The 22,267-nt window shown below is 47.9% G+C and overlaps 1 protein-coding gene across 1 annotated transcript in view; it reads right to left on the reverse strand.

Moving 5' to 3' along the window:
- Positions 1-17,481: 17,481 nt before the first annotated feature.
- Positions 17,482-22,267, reverse strand: part of PPP1R21 (protein phosphatase 1 regulatory subunit 21) — a 79,868-nt gene continuing 75,082 nt past the window's right edge. The window contains exons 17-18 of the mRNA XM_075266951.1: positions 19,085-19,213; positions 17,482-18,113 (exon numbers count right to left, since the gene is read on the reverse strand). Coding sequence (XP_075123052.1) covers positions 18,084-18,113; positions 19,085-19,213 — 159 coding nt within the window. The 3' untranslated portion in view covers positions 17,482-18,083. The remainder of the gene's footprint in view (positions 18,114-19,084; positions 19,214-22,267) is intronic.

Here is a 22,267-nt window from a genome sequence, read left to right on the forward strand (position 1 = left end):
AGAAGTATAGGCGCATGTTGCGGGAATACCTTTCCGACCACAGCCCTGTCCTCTCCGACCCCTCTGCGCCCTACACGTATTGGGTGTCGAAGTTGGACCTGTGGCTTGAACTTGCCCTATATGCCTTGGAGGTGCTGTCCTGTCCTGCCGCCAGCGTCCTATCTGAGAGGGTGTTCAGTGCAGCCGGTGGCATCATCACTGACAAGCGCACCCGTCTGTCAGCTGAGAGTGCCGACCGGCTCACTTTGATAAAAATGAACCACCACTGGGTAGAGCCTTCATTTTTGGGCCCACCTGTGTAAAGCACCCCAACATGAAATTCCATGTCTGTACTCAACCTCTCCAATTCCTCCGCATCCTCATACTCATCCACCATAAGCGTTGCACAATTCTGCTAATACTAGGCTCCCTCCACCCTGATTTCCCACAACTCTGCTGGTTAGAGGCTCCCTCCACCCTGCTTTCCCACAACTCTGCTGGTTAGAGGCTCCCTCCACCCTGATTTCCACCAACTCTGCTGGTTAGAGGCTCCCTCCACCATGAATTGGTCCAAACTGGGCTGTTTAGCGGCTCCCTCCACCATGAATTGGTCCAAACTGGGGTTTTTAGAGGCTCCCTCCACCATGAATTGGTCCAAACTGGGCTGTTTAGAGGCTCCCTCCACCATGAATTGGTCCAAACTGGGGTTTTTAGAGGCTCCCTCCACCATGAATTGGTCCAAACTGGGCTGGTTAGAGGCTCCCTCCACCATGAATTTGCCCAAACTGGGCTGTTTAGAGGCTCCCTCCACCATGAATTGGTCCAAACTGGGCTGGTTAGAGGCTCCCTCCACCATGAATTTGCCCAAACTGGCCTGTTTAGAGGCTCCCTCCACCATGAATTGGTCCAAACTGGGGTTTTTAGAGGCTCTCTCCACCATGAATTGGTCCAAACTGGGCTGTTTAGAGGCTCCCTCCATCATGAATTGGTCCAAACTGGGGTTTTTAGAGGCTCCCTCCACCATGAATTGGTCCAAACTGGGGTTTTTAGAGGCTCCCTCCACCATGAATTGGTCCAAACTGGGCTGTTTAGAGGCTCCCTCCACCATGAAGTTGCCCAAACTGGGCTGTTTAGAGGCTCCCTCCACCATGAATTGGTCCAAACTGGGGTTTTTAGAGGCTCCCTCCACCATGAATTGGTCCAAACTGGGGTTTTTAGAGGCTCCCTCCACCATGAATTGGTCCAAACTGGGCTGTTTAGAGGCTCCCTCCACCATGAATTTGCCCAAACTGGGCTGTTTAGAGGCTCCCTCCATCATGAATTGGTCCAAACTGGGGTTTTTAGAGGCTCCCTCCACCATGAATTGGTCCAAACTGGGGTTTTTAGAGGCTCCCTCCACCATGAATTGGTCCAAACTGGGGTTTTTAGAGGCTCCCTCCACCATGAATTGGTCCAAACTGGGATTTTTAGAGGCTCCCTCCACCATGAATTGGTCCAAACTGGGCTGTTTAGAGGCTCCCTCCACCATGAATTTGCCCAAACTGGGCTGTTTAGAGGCTCCCTCCATCATGAATTGGTCCAAACTGGGGTTTTTAGAGGCTCCCTCCACCATGAATTGGTCCAAACTGGGGTTTTTAGAGGCTCCCTCCACCATGAATTGGTCCAAACTGGGCTGTTTAGAGGCTCCCTCCACCATGAATTTGCCCAAACTGGGCTGTTTAGAGGCACCCTCCATCATGAATTGGTCCAAACTGGGGTTTTTAGAGGCTCCCTCCACCATGAATTGGTCCAAACTGGGGTTTTTAGAGGCTCCCTCCACCATGAATTGGTCCAAACTGGGGTTTTTAGAGGCTCCCTCCACCATGAATTGGTCCAAACTGGGCTGTTTAGAGGCTCCCTCCACCATGAATTTGCCCAAACTGGGCTGTTTAGAGGCACCCTCCATCATGAATTGGTCCAAACTGGGGTTTTTAGAGGCTCCCTCCACCATGAATTGGTCCAAACTGGGGTTTTTAGAGGCTCCCTCCACCATGAATTGGTCCAAACTGGGGTTTTTAGAGGCTCCCTCCACCATGAATTGGTCCAAACTGGGCTGTTTAGAGGCTCCCTCCACCATGAATTGGTCCAAACTGGGGTTTTTAGAGGCTCCCTCCACCATGAATTGGTCCAAACTGGGCTGTTTAGAGGCTCCCTCCACCATGAATTGGTCCAAACTGGGGTTTTTAGAGGCTCCCTCCACCATGAATTGGTCCAAACTGGGGTTTTTAGAGGCTCCCTCCACCATGAATTGGTCCAAACTGGGCTGTTTAGAGGCTCCCTCCACCATGAATTTGCCCAAACTGGGCTGTTTAGAGGCTCCCTCCATCATGAATTGGTCCAAACTGGGGTTTTTAGAGGCTCCCTCCACCATGAATTGGTCCAAACTGGGGTTTTTAGAGGCTCCCTCCACCATGAATTGGTCCAAACTGGGGTTTTTAAAGGCTCCCTCCACCATGAATTTGCCCAAACAGAGCTGTTTAGAGGCTCCCTCCACCATGAATTGGTCCAAACTGGGGTTTTTAGAGGCTCCCTCCACCATGAATTGGTCCAAACTGGGGGTTTTTAGAGGCTCCCTCCACCATGAATTTGCCCAAACTGGGCTGTTTAGAGGCTCCCTCCATCATGAATTGGTCCAAACTGGGGGTTTTTAGAGGCTCCCTCCACCATGAATTGGTCCAAACTGGGGTTTTTAGAGGCTCCCTCCACCATGAATTGGTCCAAACTGGGCTGTTTAGAGGCTCCCTCCACCATGAATTGGTCCAAACTGGGCTGGTTAGAGGCTCCCTCCACCATGAATTGGTCCAAACTGGGGTTTTTAGAGGCTCCCTCCACCATGAATTGGTCCAAACTGGGCTGTTTAGAGGCTCCCTCCACCATGAATTTGCCCAAACTGGGCTGTTTAGAGGCTCCCTCCACCATGAATTGGTCCAAACTGGGGTTTTTAGAGGCTCCCTCCACCATGAATTGGTCCAAACTGGGGGTTTTTAGAGGCTCCCTCCACCATGAATTTGCCCAAACTGGGCTGTTTAGAGGCTCCCTCCACCATGAATTGGTCCAAACTGGGGTTTTTAGAGGCTCCCTCCACCATGAATTGGTCCAAACTGGGCTGGTTAGAGGCTCCCTCCACCATGAATTGGTCCAAACTGGGGTTTTTAGAGGCTCCCTCCACCATGAATTGGTCCAAACTGGGGTTTTTAGAGGCTCCCTCCACCATGAATTGGTCCAAACTGGGCTGTTTAGAGGCTCCCTCCACCATGAATTTGCCCAAACTGGGCTGTTTAGAGGCTCCCTCCATCATGAATTGGTCCAAACTGGGGTTTTTAGAGGCTCCCTCCACCATGAATTGGTCCAAACTGGGGTTTTTAGAGGCTCCCTCCACCATGAATTGGTCCAAACTGGGCTGTTTAGAGGCTCCCTCCACCATGAATTTGCCCAAACTGGGCTGTTTAGAGGCACCCTCCATCATGAATTGGTCCAAACTGGGGTTTTTAGAGGCTCCCTCCACCATGAATTGGTCCAAACTGGGGTTTTTAGAGGCTCCCTCCACCATGAATTGGTCCAAACTGGGGTTTTTAGAGGCTCCCTCCACCATGAATTGGTCCAAACTGGGCTGTTTAGAGGCTCCCTCCACCATGAATTTGCCCAAACTGGGCTGTTTAGAGGCACCCTCCATCATGAATTGGTCCAAACTGGGGTTTTTAGAGGCTCCCTCCACCATGAATTGGTCCAAACTGGGGTTTTTAGAGGCTCCCTCCACCATGAATTGGTCCAAACTGGGGTTTTTAGAGGCTCCCTCCACCATGAATTGGTCCAAACTGGGCTGTTTAGAGGCTCCCTCCACCATGAATTGGTCCAAACTGGGGTTTTTAGAGGCTCCCTCCACCATGAATTGGTCCAAACTGGGCTGTTTAGAGGCTCCCTCCACCATGAATTGGTCCAAACTGGGGTTTTTAGAGGCTCCCTCCACCATGAATTGGTCCAAACTGGGGTTTTTAGAGGCTCCCTCCACCATGAATTGGTCCAAACTGGGCTGTTTAGAGGCTCCCTCCACCATGAATTTGCCCAAACTGGGCTGTTTAGAGGCTCCCTCCATCATGAATTGGTCCAAACTGGGGTTTTTAGAGGCTCCCTCCACCATGAATTGGTCCAAACTGGGGTTTTTAGAGGCTCCCTCCACCATGAATTGGTCCAAACTGGGGTTTTTAAAGGCTCCCTCCACCATGAATTTGCCCAAACAGAGCTGTTTAGAGGCTCCCTCCACCATGAATTGGTCCAAACTGGGGTTTTTAGAGGCTCCCTCCACCATGAATTGGTCCAAACTGGGGGTTTTTAGAGGCTCCCTCCACCATGAATTTGCCCAAACTGGGCTGTTTAGAGGCTCCCTCCATCATGAATTGGTCCAAACTGGGGGTTTTTAGAGGCTCCCTCCACCATGAATTGGTCCAAACTGGGGTTTTTAGAGGCTCCCTCCACCATGAATTGGTCCAAACTGGGCTGTTTAGAGGCTCCCTCCACCATGAATTGGTCCAAACTGGGCTGGTTAGAGGCTCCCTCCACCATGAATTGGTCCAAACTGGGGTTTTTAGAGGCTCCCTCCACCATGAATTGGTCCAAACTGGGCTGTTTAGAGGCTCCCTCCACCATGAATTTGCCCAAACTGGGCTGTTTAGAGGCTCCCTCCACCATGAATTGGTCCAAACTGGGGTTTTTAGAGGCTCCCTCCACCATGAATTGGTCCAAACTGGGGGTTTTTAGAGGCTCCCTCCACCATGAATTTGCCCAAACTGGGCTGTTTAGAGGCTCCCTCCACCATGAATTGGTCCAAACTGGGGTTTTTAGAGGCTCCCTCCACCATGAATTGGTCCAAACTGGGGTTTTTAGAGGCTCCCTCCACCATGAATTGGTCCAAACTGGGCTGTTTAGAGGCTCCCTCCACCATGAATTTGCCCAAACTGGGCTGTTTAGAGGCTCCCTCCATCATGAATTGGTCCAAACTGGGGTTTTTAGAGGCTCCCTCCACCATGAATTGGTCCAAACTGGGGTTTTTAGAGGCTCCCTCCACCATGAATTGGTCCAAACTGGGGTTTTTAGAGGCTCCCTCCACCATGAATTGGTCCAAACTGGGGTTTTTAGAGGCTCCCTCCACCATGAATTGGTCCAAACTGGGGTTTTTAGAGGCTCCCTCCACCATGAATTGGTCCAAACTGGGCTGTTTAGAGGCTCCCTCCACCATGAATTTGCCCAAACTGGGCTGTTTAGAGGCTCCCTCCATCATGAATTGGTCCAAACTGGGGTTTTTAGAGGCTCCCTCCACCATGAATTGGTCCAAACTGGGGTTTTTAGAGGCTCCCTCCACCATGAATTGGTCCAAACTGGGCTGTTTAGAGGCTCCCTCCACCATGAATTTGCCCAAACTGGGCTGTTTAGAGGCACCCTCCATCATGAATTGGTCCAAACTGGGGTTTTTAGAGGCTCCCTCCACCATGAATTGGTCCAAACTGGGGTTTTTAGAGGCTCCCTCCACCATGAATTGGTCCAAACTGGGGTTTTTATAGGCTCCCTCCACCATGAATTGGTCCAAACTGGGCTGTTTAGAGGCTCCCTCCACCATGAATTTGCCCAAACTGGGCTGTTTAGAGGCACCCTCCATCATGAATTGGTCCAAACTGGGGTTTTTAGAGGCTCCCTCCACCATGAATTGGTCCAAACTGGGGTTTTTAGAGGCTCCCTCCACCATGAATTGGTCCAAACTGGGCTGTTTAGAGGCTCCCTCCACCATGAATTGGTCCAAACTGGGGTTTTTAGAGGCTCCCTCCACCATGAATTGGTCCAAACTGGGCTGTTTAGAGGCTCCCTCCACCATGAATTGGTCCAAACTGGGGTTTTTAGAGGCTCCCTCCACCATGAATTGGTCCAAACTGGGGTTTTTAGAGGCTCCCTCCACCATGAATTGGTCCAAACTGGGCTGTTTAGAGGCTCCCTCCACCATGAATTTGCCCAAACTGGGCTGTTTAGAGGCTCCCTCCATCATGAATTGGTCCAAACTGGGGTTTTTAGAGGCTCCCTCCACCATGAATTGGTCCAAACTGGGGTTTTTAGAGGCTCCCTCCACCATGAATTGGTCCAAACTGGGGTTTTTAGAGGCTCCCTCCACCATGAATTTGCCCAAACTGAGCTGTTTAGAGGCTCCCTCCACCATGAATTGGTCCAAACTGGGGTTTTTAGAGGCTCCCTCCACCATGAATTGGTCCAAACTGGGGGTTTTTAGAGGCTCCCTCCACCATGAATTTGCCCAAACTGGGCTGTTTAGAGGCTCCCTCCATCATGAATTGGTCCAAACTGGGGTTTTTAGAGGCTCCCTCCACCATGAATTGGTCCAAACTGGGGTTTTTAGAGGCTCCCTCCACCATGAATTGGTCCAAACTGGGCTGTTTAGAGGCTCCCTCCACCATGAATTGGTCCAAACTGGGCTGGTTAGAGGCTCCCTCCACCATGATTTGGTCCAAACTGGGGTTTTTAGAGGCTCCCTCCACCATGAATTGGTCCAAACTGGGCTGTTTAGAGGCTCCCTCCACCATGAATTGGTCCAAACTGGGGTTTTTAGAGGCTCCCTCCACCATGAATTCGTCCAAACTGGGCTGGTTAGAGGCTCCCTCCACCATGAATTGGTCCAAACTGGGGTTTTTAGAGGCTCCCTCCACCATGAATTGGTCCAAACTGGGGTTTTTAGAGGCTCCCTCCACCATGAATTGGTCCAAACTGGGGTTTTTAGAGGCTCCCTCCACCATGAATTGGTCCAAACTGGGGTTTTTAGAGGCTCCCTCCACCATGAATTTGCCCAAACTGGGGTTTTTAGAGGCTCCCTCCACCATGAATTGGTCCAAACTGGGGTTTTTAGAGGCTCCCTCCACCATGAATTGGTCCAAACTGGGCTGTTTAGAGGCTCCCTCCACCATGAATTTGCCCAAACTGGGCTGTTTAGAGGCACCCTCCATCATGAATTGGTCCAAACTGGGGTTTTTAGAGGCTCCCTCCACCATGAATTGGTCCAAACTGGGGTTTTTAGAGGCTCCCTCCATCATGAATTGGTCCAAACTGGGGTTTTTAGAGGCTCCCTCCACCATGAATTGGTCCAAACTGGGGTTTTTAGAGGCTCCCTCCACCATGAATTGGTCCAAACTGGGCTGTTTAGAGGCTCCCTCCACCATGAATTGGTCCAAACTGGGGTTTTTAGAGGCTCCCTCCACCATGAATTGGTCCAAACTGGGCTGTTTAGAGGCTCCCTCCACCATGAATTGGTCCAAACTGGGGTTTTTAGAGGCTCCCTCCACCATGAATTGGTCCAAACTGGGGTTTTTAGAGGCTCCCTCCACCATGAATTGGTCCAAACTGGGCTGTTTAGAGGCTCCCTCCACCATGAATTTGCCCAAACTGGGCTGTTTAGAGGCTCCCTCCATCATGAATTGGTCCAAACTGGGGTTTTTAGAGGCTCCCTCCACCATGAATTGGTCCAAACTGGGGTTTTTAGAGGCTCCCTCCACCATGAATTGGTCCAAACTGGGGTTTTTAGAGGCTCCCTCCACCATGAATTTGCCCAAACTGAGCTGTTTAGAGGCTCCCTCCACCATGAATTGGTCCAAACTGGGGTTTTTAGAGGCTCCCTCCACCATGAATTGGTCCAAACTGGGGGTTTTTAGAGGCTCCCTCCACCATGAATTTGCCCAAACTGGGCTGTTTAGAGGCTCCCTCCATCATGAATTGGTCCAAACTGGGGTTTTTAGAGGCTCCCTCCACCATGAATTGGTCCAAACTGGGGTTTTTAGAGGCTCCCTCCACCATGAATTGGTCCAAACTGGGCTGTTTAGAGGCTCCCTCCACCATGAATTGGTCCAAACTGGGCTGGTTAGAGGCTCCCTCCACCATGAATTGGTCCAAACTGGGGTTTTTAGAGGCTCCCTCCACCATGAATTGGTCCAAACTGGGCTGTTTAGAGGCTCCCTCCACCATGAATTGGTCCAAACTGGGGTTTTTAGAGTCTCCCTCCACTATGAATTGGTCCAAACTGGGCTGGTTAGAGGCTCCCTCCACCATGAATTGGTCCAAACTGGGGTTTTTAGAGGCTCCCTCCACCATGAATTTGCCCAAACTCTGCTGGTTAGAGGCTCAATCCACCCTGATTTTCAAAACAAATGTTGGTGCCAACCTCAACTTACTACAAGGGCCAAATTCACTGCTGGTGACAAGCTCTCCTCACTGCAAGTGCCAAATACACGTTTCAAGGTGTTTTCCTACTGTCAGAGAGGTGGTATTGAGTGTGTAAAGTGTGTAGTTGTTAGGCTGTGATGTTGGGGTAATAGAGGGTCTTTGGTGTGTTAGATGCCCCCAGACATGCTTCCCCTGCTGTCCCAGTGTCATTCCCGAGGTGTTGGCATCATTTCCTGGGGTGTCATAGTGGACTTGGTGACCCTCCAGACACGGATTTGGGTTTCCCCCTTAACGAGTATCTGTTCCCCATAGACTATAATGGGGTTCGAAACCCATTCGAACACACGAACATTGAGCGGCTGTTCGAATCGAATTTCGAACCTCGAACATTTTAGTGTTCGCTCATCTCTAAAGATAACCCGACCACAATAAGGACATCATGGCTGGTTATCAGGAGGGGACACCACATGTATGAGAAGATAACCCGACCACAATAATGACATCATGGCTGGTTATCAGGAGGGCACTACATGTATGAGAAGATAACCCGACCACAATAAGGACATCATGGCTGGTTATCAGGAGGACGCTACATGTATGAGAAGATAACCCGACCACAATAAGGACATCATGGCTGGTTATCAGGAGGACACTACATGTATGAGACGATAACCTGACCACAATAAGGACATCATGGCTGGTTATCAGGAGGGGACACTACATGTATGAGAAGATAACCTGACCACAATAAGGACATCATGACTGGTTATCAGGAGGGGACACTACATGTATGAGAAGATAACCCGACCACAATAAGGACATCATGGCTGGTTATCAGGAGGACACTACATGTATGAGAAGATAACCTGACCACAATAAGGACATCATGGCTGGTTATCAGGAGGACACTATATATGTGAGAAGATAACCCAACCACAATAAGGACATCATGGCTGGTTATCAGGAGGACACTACTTTTCTCCCTGCTGATATAGCAGAAGGCTCAGCGAACCTCAGATATTACTGCGTTGCATAATGGATAGAGAAGTGGTGAACGGTTTTGGTCGTGTGACCTTCATCAGATCATCTATAGAGGTCACATATGATTAGCCTTGCCAAGGTTACATGAATATATGTCTTAACATGAAGAATCAGGAATCAAGATTGTAGAAGATATTCTGTATGTATTGTAGGTATCCGTAGGAGAGTCCACCACAGAGTGTCCGCAGTTAACCGCTCTTTATGTAACTTACTATCCATATATATTACTGAAGACGGTTATTCATTCCAACATGGAATATCTGATATCGTGCATTAAAGAAATGTCTGCACCTGGGAGACTGCTGAGTTACAAGTTTATCAGGATTAGTCTTAGATCTCGTCTCAGCGCCTCCGATACCTCCAGGGATGGGATTTCCCTACAATTACGTTTCATTCTCTATTTTTTGAGCAAATTCCTTCTATAGTCCTAGAGTTGAATGATAAAATTCAGGCTGCGTGCGACCTCCACTAGGGGGAGCTGAGGTGCTTACTGCATGATGTGTTCTCCTAGACGCACAGTGTGCAGTAAAGTATAAAACTCCCCCTAGTGGTAATACTATAAAGATGCAATAAGAAAATAATTAGAAAGATATTCTAGAACGAAACTGAACTGAATATTACAGGAGGTTCTGACGACCTCCAAATGTGAACATTAGTGACCCCGCCGCCCCATCCGCAGCCCCGGCAGGTCAGGCTCTAATCACACTAGATGCAGTAATTATCATAACCGTGAAAGTTATCTCAGAAGAAGAGTATTTTATACCCGGCGATTTGAAGTTTCTCAGATCTCGAGGGAGCAGGAAAAGTTCTATAAAGGTAAATTGGCTTTGTGTGAATATCAATTTGTGAATATATTAAGTAATCCGAGTGATCGTCTTGTAACAATTAACATTCTGCCTTAGAATTTATGTATTTGTTACTGTATCGCCAGACGTGTGCGGGATGCAAAGTACTGAGGAGATGGAGCACTGATGGCTGTAATGCACGAGCTGCAGTCTGATTTTTGGAGGGGGGGGGGGGGTTGTAGTGTGACTGGCAAGAGGAAATTGTCAGACAAATATTGAGGGGGGATTTATTAAGATTGGTGTTCTGTACCCCAGTCTTAACAAAGTCTCCGACCTGCACTTAACTATTCCTGGATTATTAGGAGGATCCAGTCTCCTAATAATTTGGGTGTACTCCCATGAGCTAGAGTTGACACCCCTTCTATTCATAATGTCCCCTAATGAACGCTTTTATAAATGTTCCTTGTGCCTGGAATTATGCCCCATAGCGGCCCCTGCAGCCTCTATTATCCCCTACAGCGCCCCTGCAGCCTCTATTATCCCTCATAGCGGCCCCTGCAGCCTCTATTATCCCCTACAGCGCCCCTGCAGCCTCTATTATCCCCTACAGCGCCCCTGCAGCCTCTATTATCCCCTACAGCGCCCCTGCAGCCTCTATTATCCCCTACAGCGCCCCTGCAGCCTCTATTATCCCTCATAGCGGCCCCTGCAGCCTCTATTATCCCCCACAGCGGCCCCTGCAGCCTCTATTATCCCCCACAGCGACCCCTGCAGCCTTTATTATCCCCCATAGCGGCCCCTGCAGCCTCTATTATCCCCCATAGCAGCCCCTGCAGCCTCTATTATCCCCGACAGTGGCCCCTGCAGCCTCTATTATCCCCCATAGCGGCCCCTGCAGCCTCTATTATCCCCCATAGCGGCCCCTGCAGCCTCTATTATCCTCCATAGTGGCCCCTGCAGCCTTTATTATGCCCCACAGTGGCCCCTACAGCCTCTATTATGCCCCACAGCGGCCCCTACAGCCTCTATTATCCCCCATAGCGGCCCCTGCAGCCTCTATTATCCCCCATAGTGGCCCCTGCAGCCGCTATTATGCCCCACAGTGGCCCCTGCAGCCTCTATTATGCCCCATAGCGGCCCCTGCAGCCTCTATTATGCCCCACAGCGGCTCCTGCAGCCTTTATTATGCCCCACAGTGGCACAATAGAATGTGGAGCATAATAGAGATTGCAGGGGCCTCTGTGGGGGATAATAGAGGTTGCAGGGGCCACAGTGGATCATTCAAGCTTTATTATGCTCCACAGTTGCCCACCCAACTATTATGCCCCACAGTTGCCCATTCAACCTCTATTATGCCCCATAGTAGCCCACCCATGAACTATTAATATACTCTGGGGTCTTTCCAGACCCCTGAGTATAATAATCAGAGCCCCAGGGGAGGTGAAGAAACATAATAAACACTGTTACTCACCTCTCCAGAATCTGATGTTACTCCTAGCACAGGCTTCAGGCCTTTATGGTAATGTCTCAGACGTCACATGGGCGCTGCTGCTGCCTCTTCACCCGGCAATAAGACGTCTTCCTCTCAGCACGGGCGGCATGATGATGTCACCTGTGCTGAGATGCAGAGGTTTAATCCAGCCCAGGATAGAGCCGCTCACTTTTGTTTTCAGAGCTGCTTGTCATGGGCTAGTTTAGGGGGAAAAAAAAGTAAAAGAAAATAAAATGGACGATTTTGCCACCGCACTGAAAATGCCGCCTGAGGCCGCCACCTCATCTCGCCTCATTAGCGGTGCAGCCCTGCTGGGAGTAAAAATACATTTGTGGGTGCAGACGTCCCCGGCCCACCAGGGCCTCCTCCCTGCTCATAACATATGGCGAGAAGGGAAGTGGCGAATCTTTGGGTAAATGCGCCAAAGCTGTGCCCCATCTACATGAGTTCTGGCATAGAGGGGACAGTAAATCCCCCCCCCCCCCCGATGTCTTTTGTGGACTTTGCAGAGTAAGAAGCTCTGAATAAACCAAGGATTTCAGCATCTCGTGCACTTCAGGACACTCACAAGGAATAAATCTCCGTCATTACCTGACGGTTTAATGCAAGCGCTTACTGACAAACACCTACGTGCACTTTCTATTCCGCAGAACATTTCCAGCCGAACGCTCTGCGGTCGTCCAGTTTACCAGGGTTACCGTGACACGCCAGAGTGGTCAGCGCCGGTATTCATTGTAAATATATCAGGACAGCCGACGGCTGGGATAAGGACGGCGAGGTCCGGGCGACGGGCGGCTCATTATCATACGCCTGACGCATTTCAGGACATTCAAAGTGATTTGTGTTCTTCTCATTCGTTCACTTTCTGCTCTTTCTTCTCTTCTCCCTCCTTCTGTATAATTTGTTCTCATCTTAACGACGTTTCTGGAATAGCGAGCGGACAGCGTTACCTTTTTAGACAGTCTTGCCATTCAGAATGCTTGAAAAGTTGGGTCATTCTCTCCGTGGTAATGGGTTGGTTCATTTTGGGGACTGTTTATTGGTTTGATCACTTTTTATTGAAATTTTTATCAGAGGCGAAACAGTGAAAAAACGGCGGTTTGTTACTTTTGATGTTTTTTTCCCGCTACAGTGTTTACTGTAGGAAACAGTTTGCAGGACCAAGAAACAAGGGATCCAGACACAAGGATACCTCATGTATTCTAGGATTACATATACAGGGGTCTGGACACTAATAGCGGCACTTCAAATGCAGGCTGCAAGACCTATCCACAGGATATATGTGAGCTGAGGACGTCCAACACCCGGACCCTGCACCGATCAGCTGTTCTGCAGCCTCCAGGTGCTAAAATTTACAGCACTGGACAGGGAAGATTTGCAAGTTCTCCTATTCAAGTAATAGGACTGGGCTGCAATTCCTTGCAACCAGCTCTATATAGTGGACAGGACTGCAGCACCGGACCAATGACTTAGATAGGATAGCCTGCACTTTGCTGCAATCTGTCTCAGCATCTTTTGCTGCTGGAGATAGACTTCGCATGACAAGGCAGTGGACAGCAGGGTGGATCTTGAAACCCCAAAGGTCCCTCTGCCATATACTATACACCACTATTCTAAATTGCACATGGTCGGTAGGATCCCATTGCAGATTTTGCATGGGGGCCCAGCAGTTTCCAGTTATGCCGCTGAAGGCTGCCCCCTAGTGGTCAGGATTTTGGAGCAATTTTTTGACACACAAACCCCATTTTGTTGGCTATCACAGGAGCACAAGTTTGACCATATAAGAAAAGGACAAGGAACCGCCATAAAAGCCGCTTCTATGGAGACTCTGGAGACTTAGGAATTTGCTAAATAGAACTCCATTGTCCTAAAATTGCTTTTTTTATTATTATTTTTTGTAATTTTTTTTTATGTGACTGTAAAAATAGTAAAGAACCAACAAGAAGCAATTCTCCCCAAATCTTATTAACAGTTTGTAACCTAATCTAGAGGGGAAACTGGAAGTGCGGCCGGCTCGGCTCTCACCATGGGCAGACACAGTACACTATAATATTGTAAATCCAATAAACTAAAGCTAAAATAAGAGCTGGTCCCTATAGACAAGGTAACTAGAGAAGAGGATACAAATAGATAAGAAATGCTGGAGAAAGCAACTAAAACAGGGCAGAGAGAACTCAGGATAACCAGTGTTATGTGCAGGCTACATACAGGGGGCGCCAGCACAGAAGTCTATGGGGTGAGGCCTCGGCCAATAGCTGCAGAGCACAAAGTGATATCAGAGTAGGAGGGGGGCATTATCACTACTTAAAGGGGTTTTCTGTTTCAAAACTGATATTTGATACTGATGAGCTACGTACAGCATAGGCTATCAGTATGTGATCTGTCTGGGTCCAACACCCAGACCCTGCGCAGATCATCTGTTCTAGCAGCCTCTGGATGCTGAGAGTTGGTAGTGGATGTAGAGTTGCTTCTATTCAAGTAATAGGCGTGGCGCAGCAGCGCCTCCACTGCATAGTGGTGATTCTGGGGAATTGCAGTGCAACAGGAACGGTGCTGCACCAGAGTGTGAGCTGACAGTCTGGACCACAAAACTCAGGACATGTCCTATTCCTGTCCAGTTTTGCAGCCAAGCCTCCCATTTATTACATGAATGGGGCTGCAGAAACATGGCCGATGCACGGGTGGCACATGGAAGACTTATTCAGTCATAGAACAGACTTCCCAGCACTGGAAAAAGGAACCCGTTGAAGTCAATGGGAGGCTTTTTTTCCACGTGGATTCTGACGTGGATTCAGCGACTGTGAATGGACCCTGAGAGCCACATTAACCAAGAAAAGGCAGAGGAGATGCTGCAGATTGTTCTTGTCACAGGTAGTGTCCCCGCACAGAGCACGTGCAGGCTACTCCTATTCATGGTTACCATTCCGTGCGGGGTTCGGGTGTCAGACCCCCTACATGTTACATACCAACGACTTATGGTGTGGACATCAGTAAGAAAAAATCATTTGGGTCAAAAAAAAAAAAAAAATCCCTTTGCATTGTATCAGGTTATAAGACACAACTGTGCGGCGTGAGGGGGGGAGGTGATGAGCTGTAAACTGCGGTTCAAGCAGATTAAGTTGCAAAACCTTCCCGGATTCATTAATTTTCCAATTTTGTACATTTCAAAGCCATGTTTTTCTATCCTCCCGCTTAACAAACAATTGGGTTTGGAGAATGACTCCCTTTTAAATGAACTGCACACCAATTATATAAATGATTTATGAGCCGGGACTGGAGGCAGATAAGACTTCTAATGGAAACATTGTCGCCTCCTGCTTCACGGGGATAGAACCGGCGTCACTTGCATTGTCTCACGATGCCACCTTCTGGAACTTGTGCACACTTAAGACATAATCGTAGTCATAAGGAAACAAGGAGCAAGGCCAAAATCCCATCTATGCCTCTGCAACATTCTACCTTCCCCGCCATCACGTATGTACTTGTGTCCCCTGTGGACCCCGAACTCTGACATTGGGAGCAAATTAACCTATTAGTCGCTGCACAGAAGACACCCTGGAAATATCAATGAAAGGGGCCATAAATCCTTGTCGATATTGTGCAATGGGAAACGTTTGGCCAAGGCTATTGCAGGGTCTTAACTTTTAGGGTTCACTTGTCTCTTATGACTAGGACCCGGCCCCATATCATATACATTATGCCGTAGACTTTCTCCTGTTCCGCAGCCATGAATATTGAGGAGGTCTTTGCTGATGCGGCTACACCAGGGCTCAGCCAGGTAACGGCCTAATTTAATGTGAAATTTTGCAAACTAGATGGATTTTTTTTTCCATTCATATTTAATCACATTTTCTGAGATTTCTAAATGGTTGCCCTTTTATTGCATCCGCCTATACAGCTTAAAGGCCACCTGCATAGCGAACCTTTTTAACCCCCTCATCAGAGTTTTGCTCTGGATGTGAAATAATTCTGCTGTGGAAGGACAATCAATCATATTAATTAACCCCGTCTCACTCCTATATATATATATATATATATATATATATATATATATATATATTACCGCACAGGCTCAGTAGTGTAGTAGTACGATGCAAGGATGGTTCTGCTGCTGGACGCCGCTGTATTATACAGTATATGGCTCCTGGGTCTCACTGCCAGACCACAGTACTGGAAATCACATCCCATTCACTAGAATAAGTGTTCAGACTAGACTCTGTTCAGCCACTACACAGAGAACGGCGCCATCTGCTTCCTGCTCCATACTTTGGGTACCAGCTGCTGAGAATGGCTAAGCGATTGGGTGTCAGACTTCCTCCTGATATTGAGAACCTATCCTTAGGATAGATCATCAGTATTTTTTAGCCAGGAATAACCCCCCTTTCAGGACCACACTAGGCTATGTGCTTAAAGGAGACCTTTCATGTCTTCTCAGGTAGGGGGTGCTATTCAGTAAACTTTCAGCTTTGCAGGTATCAGCCCCTGTGTAGATATATCCCTGCATTGCCTTACAGCTCAGCGTCATCATTGGCCAGTGATAGCCCCACCACAATACAAGGCTACAGGTGTTATAGCTCTGTGCCTATTACTCCTGGTCCTGTGCAGTAGCTTCCAGATCAGCGGTGCGGGGAACCAGCCGGGTGTCAGACCCCAATATATCACATGTCCTGCAAATAAGTAACCAATACCAAAATCACCTGGGGGTGGAAAACCTCTTTAAGGGGTTAAAGGAGTATTCTGACTAGGGCTGAGTGATCGGGTTCAGAAAAGATCAGATCCCGATCGGCGATCGAGAAAATTTCACAATCAGGATCGCCTAGAAAATGATCGGAAATCGGATTTTGAAATCTCAAGATCGGCTCAACCCCAAAAGTGACTTTTCCCATAGAGAAGCATTGACTAGGGTTCAGCGATCGGCTGGAAAATGATCAGAAATCGGATTTTAAAATTGATCCTGAAATCTCAAGATCAGCTCAACCCTAATTCTGAACTCAGCATTATATTTTGGTTGGGATCTGACCTTTGGGAACCCTGCACTGCAGATGACTAGGATACCTGGGTGCACGGAAAGACTTAAAGGGCCGCAATGCTGAATGAACGGTGTGGCCTCTGTTTCCAGGACAAGTGGGGGCCCCACAGGTCAGCACCCACCATATCCTGGAGATATGCAGAATACCCCTTTAAATGGATTCTCTCATTAAAATCAAATCAATAAAATCTCAATTTTTTTTCTTGATCACATGTAGGAATGGCCTTAAGAAAGCCTATTCTTCTCCTACCTATAGATGTCTACTCTGCGCCGCCGTTGGGTAGAAATCCTGGTTTTCGGCTGTATGCAAATGAGTTCTCTCACAGCACTGGGGGCGTCCCCAATGCTGCGAGAGAACTCTCTAGCTCCGCCTCCATCTTCTTCTGGAATGGCGTCTCTGTGCATCTTCTTCTGGAGCTGGGTTCAATCTGCTAGGCTTTGGACAGAGCAGACTGCGTATGCCCACAGGCCACAAGAACAATGGCCGCTTACATAGTAAGCTGCGTAAGCGGCCATTTTCTTGTGGCCTGTGGGCATGCGCAGTTGCTCAGCCCGAGGCCTAGAAGATTGAACCCAGTGCCGCCAGAAGACGCATGAAGTGCCGTTCCTGAAGAAGATGGAGGCGGCGCTGGAGAGTTCTCTCGCAGCATTGGGGACGCCCCCAGTGCGGTTTGAGTGCTGAGGACCGCCCCCAGTGCTGTGAGAGAACTCCTTTGCATACCGGCGAAAAAGGGATTTCTACCAAACGGCGGCGCGGAGAAGACATCTAAAGGTAGGAGACGAATAACCTTTCTTAAGGCTATTCTGACATGATAGGCATAAAAAAAAAAAAAATTTGATTTTAATGATAGAATCCCTTTAAGTGAGGAAACCTTCTAACCAGGGCATAGATGGAGTCAGTGATTTTGTAAGAATTTATTGATAAATTTAGTAATTTCTTTGTTTCTTCGCTCAATGTACAGACGTTCCGCTTTCACAATTGGAGGCAAATTCTTATTTATTTGCAAGTAAACAGACCTTGAATGGAACAGAATTCTCCCTTTATGTCTCTGTCGTAGGAGGTGACAGAGCAGAATACAATGTAGTTGTACGAGTCTCTTACACGACTGAACGGACGCTACAGACATTTCATGTGTTTTATAAATCAAGCCTGAAAAAAGTACAAAACAAAAACCACTTTAAAGCTGTAACGAAATAAAATCTGGTTAAAAAACAAGAAAAAAGAAAAAAAAAGTGCATCGTAAAAACGTTCAAAGGAGGTAAAATGATAAAGTGGAAACTTTCTTTGTGGACGACGTTCCGAGCGCTCAGGTCACAGGTGTGGTCAGGACGGGGGGGGGGGGGGGGACGGGACGTTGACACGTTTTCATGTTTGGCCAGATCCTTTCGCAGAGAGAAGGGATTCGGATTCACATATATCACAGGGATAGGACGACGGCAGAGACCTCCATCTGGCCGGGACCGTTCTGCGGGTGGATATAGCATCAGTGTCCTCTGCCCTCCCGGCCGACAACTATCGGTTCTTGTTCTTCTTAGAATTTCCCTGCGGTCACAAAGGAAAGAAAGACGTTACAGTGTAAGGCGGACGACAATCCCCATCATGGAACGAGACGTTCCGTCACCTGACAATGTAACATGTTCAATTCTTAATTGATTTCATGATTAACCGCTTCAGTCCCGGGCCAATTTCTGGTTCAGGACCAGACTCATTTTCAGTTTTTTTTTGAGAATCCCATGCCCACTTGTGCGGACACACCGTGATTTCCAAAACTGGTGCGGTTTTGGAAATTGCAGCGTGTCCATTACACCGACAGAAACGCCGTCGGTTACAATTGTAACAGAGTCCACAGAGGAAAACTCCGCCAACTTTCTGTCTAAAGCGCTGCAGGAAGAACCGCAATGCGTTGCCGCCGCAGTTTTTCCCACAGCGCTTTTTTTGAGTCAGAATTTTGGCAATTCTAGAAACTTTTCATATTTATGAAGGGTCGGACGGCAGATTCATTTATAAATTAAGACACAGCTGGACAGCAGCGACACAGCGCGCCGATGTATTTGCTGCAGAATTTCTGGCTAGGTTTCTGCTGGGTGTAGACGCGACTTGCTAAAATCTCAAGCCCATGGCCGGTTCTTTAACACTAAAGATTTTTTGTGTTAAAGAACCGGCCGTGGGCTTGAGATTTTAGCAAGTCGCGTCTACACCCAGCAGAGAACCTTGGTAAAATCCGCGGCAGAATTTGACCTGCTTTGAATTGAATATCTGTAACCTTTTTAATGTAGAAGGGTAAAATTTGGAGATAAACCCCCGGCTGTCTCACTAGGCTTCCCCTTAGCATATGGATAATGGTGTAAGCGCCCCTTTGGCCCTATGGTTAAGCAGCCCTGGCCGGTGCCCTCGCACTTACCCCCGGACCTTTGTGACATTGTAGCCCAGTCCTCTGCACAGTCTCTTCGTCTCCTCAATCGCGCCCTTTATTAGTAACCCCTCATCCCTGCCCTCCCGGCCCCTTCACTTACCTTACTAACCATCTTCAATGTGTCTATTTCCTCGCGTTGCTTTGTTAGCGTTTCGTTCATGACGCAGAGATGGTCGCTCATCATACTCAGCTGATCCTCGTAACTTCGCTTCGTTGTAATTAATTCATCCTATAAAGAGAGATCTGTTATTGTAGGGCTCGGAGTCTTATAGTTACAGAAGGTATAAAGGGGAGAGGGTCGGGAATCGCCAGGGTGGTGCCTTTTCATATGTCTTATTATGGGATATGGTTGTTAGACTGCTGCCAAGTATCGGCGTCGCTTGCTCTGGCGGACCCAGCATGTCCTGATATTGTAGAACAGAATGGCCGCCGAGTTATACTACAATCCTCCTGCAGCGGGTGAACCCGGCGATCGCTGCTCTGGCTTTACTTTATAAGGGTGAAGTCTATTAAATCTGAAACGGTCAGACCCCGTGTATATGAGCGAGTCTGCAGCGGACTGATATCCAAGAGTTACCCCAGTGCATTCTGGGATGCCTTCACGTCTACTAGGGCAGCAAATCCATTCTGATTATAGATCAGGTCCTATCCGGGCCTATGTCATCAGAAGCCTCCATAGAGGTGAAGACATCAGAGAATACACTTAGATATCACTGCAGATTCGGCCCCAAACTGGATGCACCCTCTGCAGTGTCTATGGGGTCTAAGATACAGGTAACACCTTTCCACCCACCATGAATATTCCTTCCTCCATTTATTTCATAATGTGCAAATCAGGTGCACCAAGGGCGACTCCATTGCTCCAATACGCCCTCCTTCACCCCTTCCTCCTCCTCCTCTGAGTGATGGGGTCAGGGCGCAATGCCAAAATCCCTCCTGGCCCTGTGTTTGCACCTGCCTATTACAGCAGTTGGAGCACCGGAGCCGCCCTCAGTGCTCCAGGTTGCTCATTTGCATATTCTAAAATTAATATCTTGGCAACAGAAGCAGGAAAAAAGTGTCACATTCAGTTGAGCCTGATCTGTCTGTCTGGTTTAATATACATCACCTTTAAGATGGGGATGTCATAATAAGAAAATCCCTTTAAATCTGAATTTCCAACATATGCCTGTAAGACTAGAAATGTGGCTGCAGGGAAGGATAAGGCGACCCCAGCAAAGGAAACCTTGTCTATGAGATCCCTGACATTGTATGAAGTCATCGTAGTAGAAGAAGGAGCGAGAACTAATTACTATGCGCCATATGGATCGGAATTAAGAGAATTTAGCTCAGTTAAAATGTTTACAATGACAAACTTTGTGCTGCCCCCTAATGGTCAAAATGACAATCCAAAGACCAAAACTATAAAAATTATACCGGGAAATATCATTTCATAAATGGGTTAAAAATTCCCATTCTCTCCTTATAACAGTTTTTACGGATACAGTGCAATGGACAAGATTCTGGCCGCCTGCAGCCACCACTAGAGGGAGCTTAGTAGCGCACACCATAGGGATAGTATGCAGTCAGCTCCTAAGCTCCCTCTAGTGGCTATAACATTGTATACAGTCAGTTCTTGAGCTCCCTCTAGTGGCTATAACTTTGTACCATGGGAAAAATATGCAAATCTGTCTTCCATGATGTAATTAGGAAGTCAGCTGTTGCCTCAGTGTTGCAAACCAATAGAGGGCGCTCACTGGAATGTGCAAGCCTCTTTTCCCTGATGTAATTAGGAAGACAGAATTTCAACGAATTTCAATGGGCTTGCACATTCCAGTGAGCGCCCTCTATTGGTTTGCAACACTGAGGCAGCAGCTGACTTCCTAATTACATCATGGAAGACAGATTTGCATATTCTTCCCATGGTCCCTTGCAGAATGGAGTGCTAAAGGCTTAATAAGTCTCCACACACCTATATAGTGCTCTCTCCCCAAGGAGTGACAATATCCCCTTATAACATTGTATACAGTCAGTTCTTGAGCTCCCTCTAGTGGCTATAACATAGTCTGCAGTCAGTTCTTGAGCTCCCTCTAGTGGCTATAACATTGTATGCAGTCAGTTCTTGAGCTCCCTCTAGTGGATATAACATTGTATACAGTCAGCTCTTGAGCTCCCTCTAGTGGCTATAAAAAGTTATAAATTTTCTTTATCCAAAACAGGGAATTTGGAGCTCCTTATTAGAAAACCAGTGCTCCAACTGATTAAAGATATACAAGTTCATTCATCTTCATTGAATTGTGGACCTCGTGACATCACGGTGTTAAAAAGCGAACATTTACTTTAAATTAGAATAATAATAAAAAAATAAAATAAAATCAGAAACCAAGGCGACCACAATAATCCAATTAATACAAATTAAAAGGAGGAAAGATGAAGACACAACATAAGATGCCTTAAATCCTTCCTTGGACTTTGCTGTTATTAAACGTCCATGCATCTTCCTGACGGTGCACAAATGGCAGACTACATTATTCATGTCCAAAACAGGAGACTGGAGCAGCGCTGATGGCAATCTGTATTCTTCAACATAAAGGTCATCAAGGAATAAAGCGCGCGGGGAACGAGCGCAGATAAGAAGAGGAGAGAATGGGATGAAAGGCAATAATACACAGAGGAGAAATGAAATGCTATTTAGAAGACATTTCTATAAAGCGATCGGGCCTGATGTAAGAACCAAAGAGGAAATCAGCGGGGACGTCTAATATTCTTCTCTACATGGTGACGGAATTAGCATGAGATCAAAAAAGTCTGGCTACAAAGAGCCGCCACTTATCTGGCGTGGTGGTAAAGTGTCAGCGAGCAAGGGTAAAAAGGCCATTCCCGCGCAAAATAGACAGAAAACTTTTTGTTTAACGGCACCGATACGTCGGCCATATTGAGTTGGGCTGTCTGGTATCCGCAAGAATGGAGAAAACCTGCAATACCAGGCACAGCCCACAGACCAGAGTGGCGCTATTTCTGGGGGCTAAAATATAAATGATATATTTTGCATAATCTTCATTTCTTCTGTGATGGCAAATTAGCACAGGGCTCCAAGGTGACCACGTACAAGGGCAATGCTGTGGTACTCCACCTAGGATTGCGAACGTGGCCTTGCCACAAGTTGCTGCTACGTGACAGTCAGTATAGAGAGCCATCACGTCTTGGCATCTCCTCTCACTTGTGTGGACAAACACTGATTTCCCGCGACGTGTGCTCTCCTTTCTCTGTACACTGAGACACAGCCTTTGTGAAATCACGCCCC

The sequence above is a fragment of the Leptodactylus fuscus genome, chromosome 3 (assembly GCF_031893055.1).
Source record: "Leptodactylus fuscus isolate aLepFus1 chromosome 3, aLepFus1.hap2, whole genome shotgun sequence".
NCBI lineage: Eukaryota > Metazoa > Chordata > Amphibia > Anura > Leptodactylidae > Leptodactylus > Leptodactylus fuscus.